At 43.5% G+C, this 13,545-nt stretch overlaps 1 protein-coding gene across 1 annotated transcript in view; it reads right to left on the bottom strand.

Annotated features, from left to right (window-relative positions):
• Positions 1-632: 632 nt before the first annotated feature.
• The window catches only part of LOC138698383 (ectonucleotide pyrophosphatase/phosphodiesterase family member 5-like), a 39,878-nt gene continuing 26,965 nt past the window's right edge, over positions 633-13,545 (bottom strand). The window contains exon 6 of the mRNA XM_069824255.1: positions 633-6,532. Coding sequence (XP_069680356.1) covers positions 6,300-6,532 — 233 coding nt within the window. The 3' untranslated portion in view covers positions 633-6,299. The remainder of the gene's footprint in view (positions 6,533-13,545) is intronic.

Here is a 13,545-nt window from a genome sequence, read left to right as displayed (position 1 = left end):
GTGAGTAGTTTTGCTGTGGCTCGGGTGTGAATTGGGAGTGACTCGTGTGTAAATTTGGTGTGACTCGAGAGTAAATTCGGAGTGATTCGGGAGTGACACAATGGCGAATTGGGAGTGAATTTGGAGTGACTTGCGAATGAATTCAGGGTGACATCATGGTGAATCGGGAGTGACTTGTGAGTGACTCCGTAGTGATTTGGGAGTGACTCTGGAGCGAATTTGGAGTAACTCCGGAGTGTATTGGAGTGAATTGATTTACTTTGACGGGAGTGAATTTCGAATGACCCGGCATTGAATTTGGAGTGACCCGTGAGTGAATTTGGAGTGACCCGGCAGTGAATTTGGAGTGACTCGGGAGTGAATTGGCAGTGATGTGACTTACGCGCGAGTTAATTGGTAGTGACTGGTGTGAATCGAGAGTGACTCTGGTGTATTGGGAGTTACTTCGGAGTGATACCGGAGTGACTCCGGAGTGAATTGTTATTCGGCAATGAATTGGGAGCGACTCGGGAGTGGATTGGGAGTGACCAGAAATGAATTGGGAGTGACTCCAGGATGAATTGGGAGTGACCCGAGAGTGAATTGGGAGTGACACAGGAGTGAACTGGGAGTTGATTGGGAGTGACCCGGAATGAATTGGGAGCAAACCGAGAGTGAATCCTGAATGGATTGGGAGTGACTACGGAGTGATTTGGGAGTGAAATGGTAGTGACGCAGGAAATGCTTTGGAGTGAATCTGTATTGACTCGGAAGTTGATTTGGGTGATTGGGTAGTGAATAGGGAGATAATAGTTACCCGAGAGTGACTCGGCAATCACTCGTGAGTGAATAGGGATTCACTCGGGAGCGAATTGGTTAACTCGTGGATGAATCGCGTTTTACTCCAAAGTGAACTGGGAGTGTCTCAGGACTGGATGGGAGTGACTCAGGAGTGAATCGGCAGTGAATGGGAGTGGTAGTGAATCTAGTGTGTCGGTAACGGTACAGGACTGACTCGGTAGTGGAAAATGTGTCGCTCGGGATTTAATATGGAGTGATTCGGGAGTGAATAGGGGTAAAAGGGAGTGAAGATACAATAAATCGGGAATAACTGTGACGTGACTCTGGAGTGAATCTGCCATCACTCGGAGGTGAATAGGGAGTCACTCTGGAGTGACTAGTGCGTTGCGAGTGATTCCAGAGTAAATCGGGAGTGAAACTGTAGTGAATCGGTAGTGTGTGAGGTCCATTCGAGAGTGAATATGGAGTGACTCGGAAGAGCATTGGGAGTGACTAGACAATCGGCAGTCACTCGGGAGATAGTAGGGTAAGACTCGAGAGTGGATTAGTGAATTGGCAGTCGTTCGGGAGTCAAAAGGAAGTGACTCGGGGTTCTCTCGTGTTACTGGGGAATGATTAGGACAGGCCTGTCCAATTTCAGAGGGACTGGGTGCCAAAATATTTAGACAATTCACGCTGAGGGCCACATACTAAAAAGTTTCACTCAGATAAATCTAACAGTAAAGTACAGCAAATTAAATTGTTGAAATAGGATACACTACCAGTAGGCCGAAATGTAGAAATCGATGTGAGCACTGAGGATTGTGAACTAAGACGTGATTAGCAAGATGGTGAAGACGAGGAGGTGATTAGCAAGGAGCATATGATTAATAAGGAGGAGGTGAAGGAGGTGACTAGCAAGGAGAAGGTGAAGAGTAGAAGGTGATAACTATAATAGGGTTAAGGAGAAGGTCATTACCAAGGAAAAGGTCAAGGAGAAGATGATTAGCAAGGAGAAAGTGAAGGAGGAGGTAAATAGCAAGAAGGTGATAAGGATAAGGAGACTGTTAAGGAGGAGTTGATTCCTTAGGAGAAGATGGAGGTGATTAGTATGGAGGTGGAGGTGTTTAGCAAGAAGATGAAGACAAGAAGGTGATTAGCAAGGAGAAGTTGAAAGAGGGTGTGATTAGCAAGGAGAAGGTGAAGAGGAAGTGATTAGCAAAGAGAAGGTGAAGAAAGTGATTAGTAAAGAGAAGGTGAAGGAGAAGGTGAATAGGAGGAGGCAATTACAAAGAAGGAGGTGTATACGAGGGAGAAGGTGAAGGAGATGATTAACAAAGAAAAGGTGAACAGGAGGAGTTGATTAGCAATGAGAAGGTGAAGGAGGTGATCACCAAGGAGAAGTTTAAGGAGGAGTTGATAAGCAAGATGGTGAAAAGGAGGAGGTGATTAGCATGAAAGAGGTGACTAGCAAGAAGGTGAAGGAGGAGATGATTAGCAATGAGACGTTGAAGGAGGATGTAATTAGCAAAATGAAGGTGAAGCAGGAGATGATTAGCAAAAAGGTGAAGGAAGAGTGATTAGCAAGTAGAAGGTGAACAAGCAGATGATTAGCAAGAAGACGTTGCAGGAGCAGGTGTTTAGCAAAAAGAAGGTGGAAAAGGTGATTAGCAAAAATGTGAAGGAGGAGGTTATTATCTAGTAGAAGTTGAAGAAGCAGGTGATTAGCAAGAACAAGGTGGACAAGGAGGTGACTAAAAATAAGAAAGTGGAGGAGGTGATTAGCAAGAAAGTGAAGGAGATAATTAACAAAGGTGAAGGTGAAGGTGGTGATCAGCAAGGATAACCTGAAGGAGGAGGTTACTACCTTGGAGAATGTGAAGCGTGAGGTGATTAGCAAGAAGGTGAAGGAGGAAGTGATTAGCAAGAAGAAGGTGAAGAGGAGGTAATTAGCAAAGAGAAGGTGATTGGCAAGAACGTGAAGAAGGTTGTTACCAAGGAGGTGAAGATGAGAACGTGATTAGCAATGAGAAGGTTGAGAACGTGATTATAAAGTAGTATTTTAAGGAGGTGAAAAAAGGAGGTGATTAGCAAAGAGTAGGTAAAGAGAGGTGATTAGCAAGAAGGAGGTGGTTAGCACGGATAAGGTGAAGGACTAGCAGATTATAAAGGAGGTGAAAGAGGAGGTGATTAGGAAGAAGGTGAAGACAAGATGATTAGCAAGAACATGAAGAGGAGCAGGTGATTAGCAAGGAGAAGTTGAAGAGGAGCGGGTGATTAGCGATGAGAAGGAGAAGGAATTCATTAGCAAGGGAAAGGTGAAGGACAAGATGATTAGCAAGGAGAAAGTGAAGGACAAGTTGATTCACAAGGGGAAGATTAAGATGAGGTGATTAGCAAGGGGAAGTTGAAGCAGGGGGTGATTAAAAAGGAGTTGGAGGAGATTAGCGAAGAGAAGGTGAAGGAGGATGTGATTGGGAAGGACAAGGTAAAGGAGGAGGTGATTAGCATTCAGAAGGTGAACCGGGAAGTGATTAAAAATCAGAAGTAGAAGGAGGTGATTGGCGACAAGAAGGTTAAGGAGGTGATTCGCAAGAGGAAGGTAAAGAAGGTGATTAGCAAGGAGAAGGTGAAGGAGTGATTAGCAAGGACAAGATGAAGGAACAGGCGATTAGTAAGATGAAGGTGAAGGAGGGGTTGATTAGCAAGATGTAGGTAGAGCAGATGACTAGCAAGGAGATGACAGAGAAAGTGATTAGCAAAGAGAAGGTGAATGGGAGGTGATTAGCAAAGAGAAGTTGAAGGAAGATGTGTTTAGCAAGGAGGAGGGGACTAGCAAGGAGAAGGTGAATGAAGAAGTGACTAACAATGAGAAGGTGATTAGCAAGGAGAAAGTGAAGGAGGTGTTTAGCAAAGAAGAAGGTAAAGGAAGTGATTAGTAAGATAGTGAAGAAGGAAGTGATTAGCAACGAGAAAGCGAAGGAGGTGATTAGCAAGCGAAGGCGAAGAGGAGCTAATTAGCAATGAGAAGGTGGAGGTGTTTAGCAAGGATGTGAAGAGGAGGGTGTGATTAGCAAAGAGAAGGAGGAAATGATGAGCAAGAAGGTGAAGGACGACGTAATTAGCAAAGGAGGAGGAGAAGGAGGACTAAATAGATAATTATCTATAATCAGTCTGAGTCCAGAGTATGTTATTCGTGCCACACACAACAGTGGGAGAGAATGTTACAATGCAATATTATGATTCTGTTTCTCCTTTTCAGATGATTGAGAATTCTGCGACACATTTAGATTTCTGCTGTATATCATACATGCAAAATATAGGTAAATATTTAAAGAGAGAACACTTTAGCCTTGTATGTTTCTCTTGTCTAACACCAGGTGAGCAAGAAACATTTTGTCAACTTTCTCCTTTCCACCACCAGGGGCACAAGAAGCTAAAGCTCTGTATAGGCTGGGTTCACTTATGCTTGTCAAGCTCCGGCATTAAAGAAACGCAAATCATTTTTTTCCGCGAATTATACTTGTACAGTATACTGATTAGACAAATAATACGAAGATGTTAATGCATGTATGACTAGATGTCCACCCCCCGCCCATCGAGACTATCGATATCTTAGGTTAATTTTTAGTTCGACTTCATATTTCGTAGCAACGTTTGTCTCGTCTCTACTCTATCATAAACACAGGGCACTAATTATCTGTTTTACCTGAAAAACTGAGAGATTACTCTTTCTCAAGCTACTATTGAAGTGTTTATCTCTGTTCCTGACCCCTGGCCTCTGATTTATCTCCTAGTCTGCTGACAGTAACAGAATACACAAGTTTAAGTAGTTCATTTTGTTTTACACCCAATGTTTTGGTTTTGTACTTCTCCATGTCTTCTAAGGTAATCTTGGATTTTGGGTCAGGTTCAGGTGATAAAATTGTAAGCTGTATCAGGTTTCGGGTCAAGTTTGGGTCTGGTTCAGTTCAGGGTGGGCTTAAGAATTTTGGCCCGTGCAGACTTCTACAAGAAGCATCCACCAGACTTGTAGGAGAGGATTTTTAAAAATATTGTAATTTGTCTTAGTACAGTGTCGATTAAAGTGTTAACTATTTGATCATATCGTAAATGGCATGGTGTCAACATATTAGTAATTTAATGCTACTTTTTATTCCATTTGTACTATATTTTTCGTCCAGGGAAAATAATCGTTAAAAAAAAGACAAAAATATTTTCGTAAAAGACGGGTATTCCCCTAAACCGAAAACACAAATTCGCTTATTTGACTGTGGTGGATACTTCTTGCACACCTGGTGATGAATAAAAAGACTTTTCTTGTGTGCCTGGCGGTAGAAGTAAGAGCAGGCAAATCATTTATTAACAAATATGTGAGTACCGTGTATTCAAAATTTATCCAAAATATGTCTCCATTGAAATATGCGTTTACATTCAAAATTAAATGCATGTTAAATCATCAGTGAAGATATAATTGGCAAAATAGGCCTATACAACTTCTGCGTGTTTCACAATTCTGTGGCATCATTCATGAAACCCTTAACACTCATGTAACTCAATCTGAGATAATCGAGGATTTAAAGCACAGAGGTCTGTTATTGCCATCTCTTGTGTATCTACTACAGCTTTGTACACAACACACACAATTTTAAGGATGTTATATGAAAGGTTTAGCAAAACATTAATAATATTATCTCTTTTTTCTTTAAATTTGAGGGTTACCGGTGTAAATACTGGATAGGCTGAAAAAAATCTGCTTACCTTGTATCTTTTATACAACAGATATTTCACGGCCTTTCTATCAACATTTTTGTGACACACACCTCAAAAGAAGATGATGACCCTTCATTTTGACCACCAAACAGAATATAGATATAACAATGTAATTTAATTCTTTTAGAGGACACTATTTCCAAGGATATTTCTTATACCATGAAAATTGAAATTTTCTATTTTGTCTTCCTCCATCTCTGTTTTAATATGAGTAAATGTAGTGTCGTTCTCCTATCTTTGTAAGCTCATTTTATTTCATACACCCAACGATTTCTGCAAATAATGACCTCAATGTTTTCTCAGTATGAGAGTCATTTTACACAAAATTAGTATCTAACATACACACGCATGCACTTTTAATTAAACTGACACTCAACATTGGAGCACCTCACAGAACACGAACATAGCGCTATATATTACGTCGCGGTTGAGGCTAGCCCCGCAGCCTGCTGTCATAGCGAACTGATACCCCCTCCTTCCTGGCCTTCCGTCAAGCTTGTAAGTGCCACTGCCTGTGAGCAAGACCATCGCGTCTCACTACGAGGCTTCTGCCACAAGCCTCTCACAGTAGAATGACTGCCAACAGTAAATTTAATATATGGAAGGATCAGAGTAAAACCAAGTGTTACAATACATCGTTATTATGACTCCGCCACTGCTGGTTTTATGCATGCTGCCACAGAATTGTGAGGAAAAAAACTGCATAAAAGTTTGATTTCTAGTTATCAAATTGCTGTTATTATTACCCTACTAAACGAGGTATGTTGTTAGCCAGCGGCTGGAGGGTTCTTCAGAATACCCCTTACATTGCTGAAGGTTCCGTTGTTAGATGCAGGAGTCACTCCAAGAATTACACTGAACAGGGAGTACAGATCCACTGTTTGGAATGGTTGGACGCTGTGACCAGTCTTCACGAGTGGCCCACTTGCGATGAAGAATGGCCTCATACAAGGCTCGTTGTTGTCATAGCCATGCAATCCCAGCGTGGAGGTTGGGGATACTAAGCAAACAGAAGAGTAACAGCATAAATAAAAGTAGAAACGCAACACTTCAATCAATGATCAACCCATTAATCTATACTAATAATAAATCTGTAGCCGAAATTTTTCTGGTAATTTTCGATTTTCCAAAAATAATTGGTCCTAACATATATAATTAACCACCCTGAAACCGAAAATCGCTTTTTTGAAATTTTTGTTTGTAGCCTATGTCTGTCTGTCTGTCTGTCTGTATGTTTGTTACCTTTTCACGCGATAATGGCTGAACGGATTTCGATGAAAATTCGAAAATAAATTAAGTTCGTTGTAACTTAGATTTTAGGCTATATGGCATTCAAAATACATTATTTAAAAGGGGGGTTATAAGAGGGCCTGAATTAAATAAATCGAAATATCTCGCTTATTATTGATTTTTGTGAGAAATGTTACATAACAAAAGTTTCTTTAAAAATAATTTGCGATAAGTTTTATTCCTTGAAAAATTTTGACAGGACTGATATTTAATGAGATAAATGAGTTTTAAAATTAAAATAACTGCCATCTAAGGCCGTGTGATGAATTAAAAAACAAATGACTTCGTCTATAAGGGGCCTTGGACAGCAACAATCGAAAGCTATGAAAGATAGCCTACAGAGAATGTTTCTGTGTTTGTATGAAGTAATATCGGAAGCTAAATTAACCGATTTGTATAATTAATTATTATTTCACCATTGGAAAGTGAAGTTTCTCTAGATGGACATAATGCTATAATGTTATTACAGTAACTTCTGATATAATATAATATAATATGTAATATTATATAATTTAAGTTATTTAAAGGGTTCAGAACCATAGTGGGCCAAGCGCCATTTACTGAATACGTAGAAAACAAGGGTTAAAATTAAGTTATTACAATAATTCAATGGAAACTTATAACAAGTAAAATAAAATATACACATTAAATCTAAATGATGTCAATCTTCATTACGCTATGGTTGCATGTAATAAAAATTAAGAAACATGTTAAAGGAATTGTCATTGCACCAAATGAGTGTCTCTGGACCAAAATGATCGCATTTTGATTATTTGGATGCAATTTAAATTAAGTAACATATTAAACGATTTATCCTTCTATCAAACACGAATGTTCCCTGGATCAAATGTCCTATTTTAATTATGTAATTACTTTATATTTATTTCTAATGGGTGCAGCAGAGCGCACTTGTACGGCTAGTCAATGGTATAAAATACTTTGATGTGTGAAGGGATAGATGTGCTAGAGCATACAGTAAATGTGTAAAAGAATGACTGGTGAGTGGATGGGTGAGTAAGAGATGGGCAGGTGGATGAGATGGATGCATGGAAGGGTGGGTGGGTAGGTAGGTAGGATTGGTAAGTGGTTTGATGGACGGATGAATGAATAGATACATACCGTAAATGACTGGGATAGTTAAATGAGCACATGGACAGACAGAGACAGATGGACAGATGCACGGATTAGTGGTTAGGAGTGTAAATAAAAAAACAAATTAAACAAATGGAAATCATCATCACCACCATCTTGCTGACAAGTATTCAGTCTGGGACCCATTATGGTCTCAATATAGAATCTATTCCTTCACATTAGAAGAAATGTTAAGGGGATAGGAATGTGAATCTGTGACAAATGATAGTAGTGATGCTGAACCTGACAGTGAATGAGTAATGCTAGTGTTAATAATACCACTCGGTCTACAAACTACGCTAAGAGTTATACTGCAGTCAAAATGGCACTGTAATGAGGAATGGTCACACTCCACTTGAGAACCTGTTATACAGTGTTTGTGTTATAATATTCACTGTTTAAACATTCTGAACGATCTGTCTGTTTTAAATTTCGTATATAAATTATTTTCTCGGAAGATTTTAGTGATTAATAGTTGTGTTCCCCATTATAACTACTAGAAAAATATACGCAATCTTTTGAACAAAGCCTGACTGTCCCGAGCACTCATAGAAATACCCGATTCGAACTTAGTCTCTCAGATGCCGGCCACGTTCATTTTGACCAAGTGTACATGGGTATGAACCAAAGTTAAGCGTGTAAACGGGTACGGACGAAAGTTAGGCACATACACGAGTACGCAAGAAGGTTAGATGCTTACATGGCTACATTGAACATCTGTGGGGTCTAGTACTAAAACTATGAGAGTTTTTCTTTCTGTCGGTATCAATCTTATATATCTGATTTTGAATGAACATAAGACATATATCTTCAAAACAAGAAAGATTATGAAAACCTTTATTCAATACCTTAATAAACTCATGAAAAAAATTATTTTTACTTCCAGGTCTCAAATATGTGAAAATAAAGTGAATAATATAAGGTTGGATAAAAAGTAATGGCAACAGTTCGATATTTCTGACATGGCTTTATTCACAGGGGTACAACATTTTCATACCTTCTATATAGTCGCCCCCCCTTATTCATTACCTTTTGCGAAATGTTTGGAAGGCATCATACACCATCAGTGCGTCCATCTTTGTTGATGTTCCATATTGACCGCACTATAGCATGTATAAGTTCATCTCTGGTATTGTACCGGGTCCCTCACAGTGGTTCTTTCACTTGGTGAAAAGATCGTAATCACATGGACTCATATCGGGTGAGTACGGTGGATGTTCCAGAATTTCCCATTGCCAGCGGCGCAAGAGGTACTTGACAGCAGCAGCGGTGTGACTCCTTGCATTATCATGAAGAATGATGGGATTCTGTACTACCAAGTGTCGTCGTTTTCTCCTGAGGGCTGGACGAAGGTGGTGCTGCAAGAACCTGCAGTAGTAGTCCGCATTTGCCATCTGCCTTGGAGGTACAGCTTGGTGCAGTATTACCCCATCAATGTCATATGCCACAATGAACATCACCTTCACAGCACTTTGTGTAGAGCGCACTTTCTTCGGACGAGAAGAACCTGGATGCTTCCATTCATTTGATTGACGTTTCAAGTTTGGTTGGTTTGTATGAGCGAGCCCAGGTTTCGTCCATAGCGACGATTCATCCAAGAAAGTCGTCATCTTTCCTTTGGTACCAGTCCAACAAGGCCTGTGCGACTGGATAGTGGTGCCATTGTTAAACCTCGGAAATTTCATGGAGTATCCAACTCCCTGTAATTTTGCGGTAACCCAGAATGTCTTGCAGAATGTGGAGCACAGTTTTGTGACATACTCCGACTTCCGCTGCTAACTCACGCTCCATTGGTGATCAGCATCCAACAGGGAAGCAAGGAGTTGAACTGTGTTGTCCTCAACACAGGGTCGTCTTGTGCGGAGGTTGTCCTGAATGGCATCCCTGCCTTCCCGGAACGCTTTAACCCATCGTGCCACTGTGCGATATGGCAACGCTGTATCAGCACATGCTTCATGCAGTCCCTGAAAACATTCTTGTGCACTACGACCTCGTGTCACTTCAATTTTGATCCAGGAACATTGCTCTAGTTTTGTAAACGTGGTCTTAGGGTGCTCGCACTATCCCTATGAAAGTCAACGTTCTACATACTGCAGTAGATTGACAGAGTACTGTCGCCGCTGGCTGCACTAACTCATCTAACAATCCATGTTCATGTCCACACAGCTGGCAGCTCTCGAACGCACCATCATCACGTGACAACAGTGTTGCCATAACTTTTTATCCAACCTATTGTGACAGCGACGTGAGAATCGAACTCACGACCAGCGTCCCGCAAGAAAGCAGATCGCACGGGCTCCACGGAACATTGAGTGACGTCGCGCGGTGGAGAGAAGAGAGAGAGGGTGTATTACGTCACGCGACGAGTCTGCGCGCGCAGCTGCTACGCAGTGGATGTGGAACGACCTTCCCGATTATTCCAGACGTCTGTCGATGTAGAGATATTGAGATAATTCTCTACACACCTGTAGAAGGTTCTCGCAACTATGATTTTGCTATAAAAGAGCAGGCGCCAGCGAACTAGACAGAGTCTTCAGATTTTTCAATTATTCAGTCAGTGAGAAAGCCAGAGCAAGCAAGCCAGCCGGAGTTCGACTCGAGTGTGCGTCCGCATCTGCGTCAGCATCCGAAGGCCTGAGTTCGAGTGCAGTGGACCGCAGTTGGAGGGACCTGAGTTCGAGTGCAGTGGACCGCAGTTGGAGGGACCCGAGTTCGAGTACAGTGAACTGTCTCTGAAGGTCTGTGGTTCGAGATACCGTGAACTCGAGTGACTGAGATAGAAGAACTGTGAACTGAGAACTGGTAGTTCTGATTTGTAAATAGTACTGTGTAAATATTAGTTAAGATTAACAGTTCATTGTTGTGCGTAATAATCCAAGTAAACTGTCATTGTCGTCGGTGGAGTGCTATAACGAATACTGTGTTGAGTGAAGATCCAATTGTTGCCGAGAGCGTTTAAGGCGAATTGTAGAAAGGAATTATTGTTGTGAGGAATAAATTACATTGTTGTTACTAATAAAATTCACACTGGTGTCAGAATCGGGATATTATCGACAATGGAGAACCTACAGCAGATCCTGCAAGCCATCGCAGAAATGAAAGCAGAAATGAACAAGCACATCAGTGTGGTTAAGGGCGACATAAGTGAAGTGAAAACGGAGATGAAAAGTGACATAAGCGGAGTGAAAGATGACGTCACTACACAAATCGAAAGTGTTTCGGCCCACGTAGATGGAATTGTCGCCATTGTGAAAGACGAACTTAAGGCCGATCTGGATAAATTAAACCAGAATTTTACAACTATAAACGAGACAGTAGCCGAGTTGAGACAGGAGGTAGACCATTTCGACGGAAAAATCCGCGATCTCGAGCGTCGTCAAGAGCAGACGAGTGAGGTGATGGACCGACATGCTGAAGAAAACAAGCACATTCTCGCGTTGGTGGATCGCCAGGCTAGAGAACATAAACAGATAGTTGCCGAGGAAGTTCGACGTGCCATGCAAGAAGCGGCCACAGAGTTGAGGACTCCATATAGTGGCCCTGCGGAATCATCGCCTTCAGCCAGACATAACAACGTCAAGACGCCGAAGTTCGACGGAACGACGTCTTGGGCGATATTCCGTCGCCAGTTCGAGGCCACCGCGGCACATAATGGGTGGACGCCAGCGGAGAAGACTACCCAGCTGTTGACCGCTCTTCAGGGACAGGCTTCAGAGATTCTTCACAGCGTTCCAGAAGATGGGACAGCCGCTGAAATAATGGCGGCCTTGGAGGGACGTTATGGTGACCATCAACTTGCGGCAGCATTCAGGACCCAACTGAAAACGAGGGTCCAACAGTCAGGCGAGTCCCTGCAAGAATTCGCGATGGCGGTGGAACAACTGGCCCATAAGGCGCTCAGGGGCCTACCTAATGACTTCATCGCTGGAGAGGCGGCCTACACCTTCGGCAGCGGAGTTCGAGACCCGGAAATAAAGCAACAGCTACTCCAGGCAGAGCATCGCACCATCAATGCAGCTCTGGCGGCGGCCCTCAGGATGGAGGCAGCCAAGTTGACGGCGAACGTCTCGGCATCGCACCGGATTAGGAGCGTCGCGGCGGCCGACGTCGAGGAACGTCAACCGAAATCACCCGAGCGACGAAGACGAGGAGTGCCCACCTGCTGGTCCTGCGGCGAGCCTGGACACCTGAGGAGGGACTGTGACCGATCTGGTCACAAACAGGAAAACTAAAAGGGGCCGATGCGATGAGGGGCACGTCGGCGCCGTCATCACCATCCCCTCGGCTGATCTTGAAGACGGTTAACAGAAGATGCGACGATGGGCTGATTGCTGACGGATGGATAAGAGGCCGCCCATGCAGAGTACTGGTAGACACCGGGGCGTCGCTCACTATCGCCAGACCAGAAGTCGTGCGTGGACTACCTGGGAGGACGCCGCTGCGCCGGTATGAGCTACGTACTGCCTCAGGCGAGAACCTGCCCATCCAAAAGGAGGTTTTCCTGGATCTGACATTGGGAAAGAGGAGACTGGAGATGTGGGTGTTCGTCGCCAACATCACTGAAGACGTCATCCTGGGACTCGACGCCATGCGGATTTTCGATGCAACGGTGGACGTCCGGCGCCGTATCCTGCGTTTTGGTCAGGATGAAGTGTTCCTGAGAGACGTCGAAGACCAACCCATGGACAGCAGACTCACCTTGGAGAATAAAGTGACAATCCCAGCAGGCTGCGAGATGGTGGTGACGGCAAGACTGGACGGAAAACCTAAGAGAAACCTGCTCCTCGATTCGCAAACAACTCCGATAGATGGGGTTTATGTGGCCAGATCCTTACTCCCGAATCAGAAGGTGGTACCGGTGAGGGTCCTGAATGTCACCAATCGGGACAAGGAGGTGCCTAGTGGAACTGTACTAGGTAACGTCGAGCCGGTGGTGTCTGTGACGTCGCTGGCAGAAAACGAGGAGTGTCACCGACCACGTCCAGATTTAGACCCACCACTGAAAGAGCTGGCTCGAGAATTGCCGGCGAATTTAAGCAAAAGAGAAAGAAGACAAGTCCACGATCTACTGACAGAATTTCAGGACGTGTTCAGTCTGTCTGAAAATGACTACGGGAGAACGGAGAAAGTCCAGCACCGCATCGACACCGGAAATGCTCGCCCAATCAGACAACCTCCTCGACGCGTCCCTCTAGCTAAACAGAGGGAGATTGACAACCAACTGGAGGACATGAAAGCAAGAGGGGTCATCGAGGAATCCGACAGCCCTTGGTCATCACCTGTGGTGCTGGTGAAGAAGAAGAATGGGGACCTGCGCTTCTGCGTGGACTACAGAAGACTGAATGACGTCACCAAGAAGGACTGCTTTCCCCTTCCACGAATTGACGACACCTTGGACACCCTGGCCGGAGCAGAGTGGTTCTCGACGTTGGATCTCAAGTCAGGATACTGGCAGGTGGCGCTACATCCGGAGGATAAGGAGAAAACGGCATTCTCTACAGGCCAGGGACTATGGCAGTTCACCGTTATGCCGTTCGGCCTCTGCAACGCCCCGGCTACATTCCAGAGACTAATGGAGTCCGTAATGAGAGG

This window comes from Periplaneta americana, chromosome 4 (genome assembly GCF_040183065.1).
Source record: "Periplaneta americana isolate PAMFEO1 chromosome 4, P.americana_PAMFEO1_priV1, whole genome shotgun sequence".
In the NCBI taxonomy this organism is placed as follows: domain Eukaryota; kingdom Metazoa; phylum Arthropoda; class Insecta; order Blattodea; family Blattidae; genus Periplaneta; species Periplaneta americana.
Note: the sequence above shows the minus strand (reverse complement) of the source record. Positions and strands in the feature narration are given on the sequence as shown.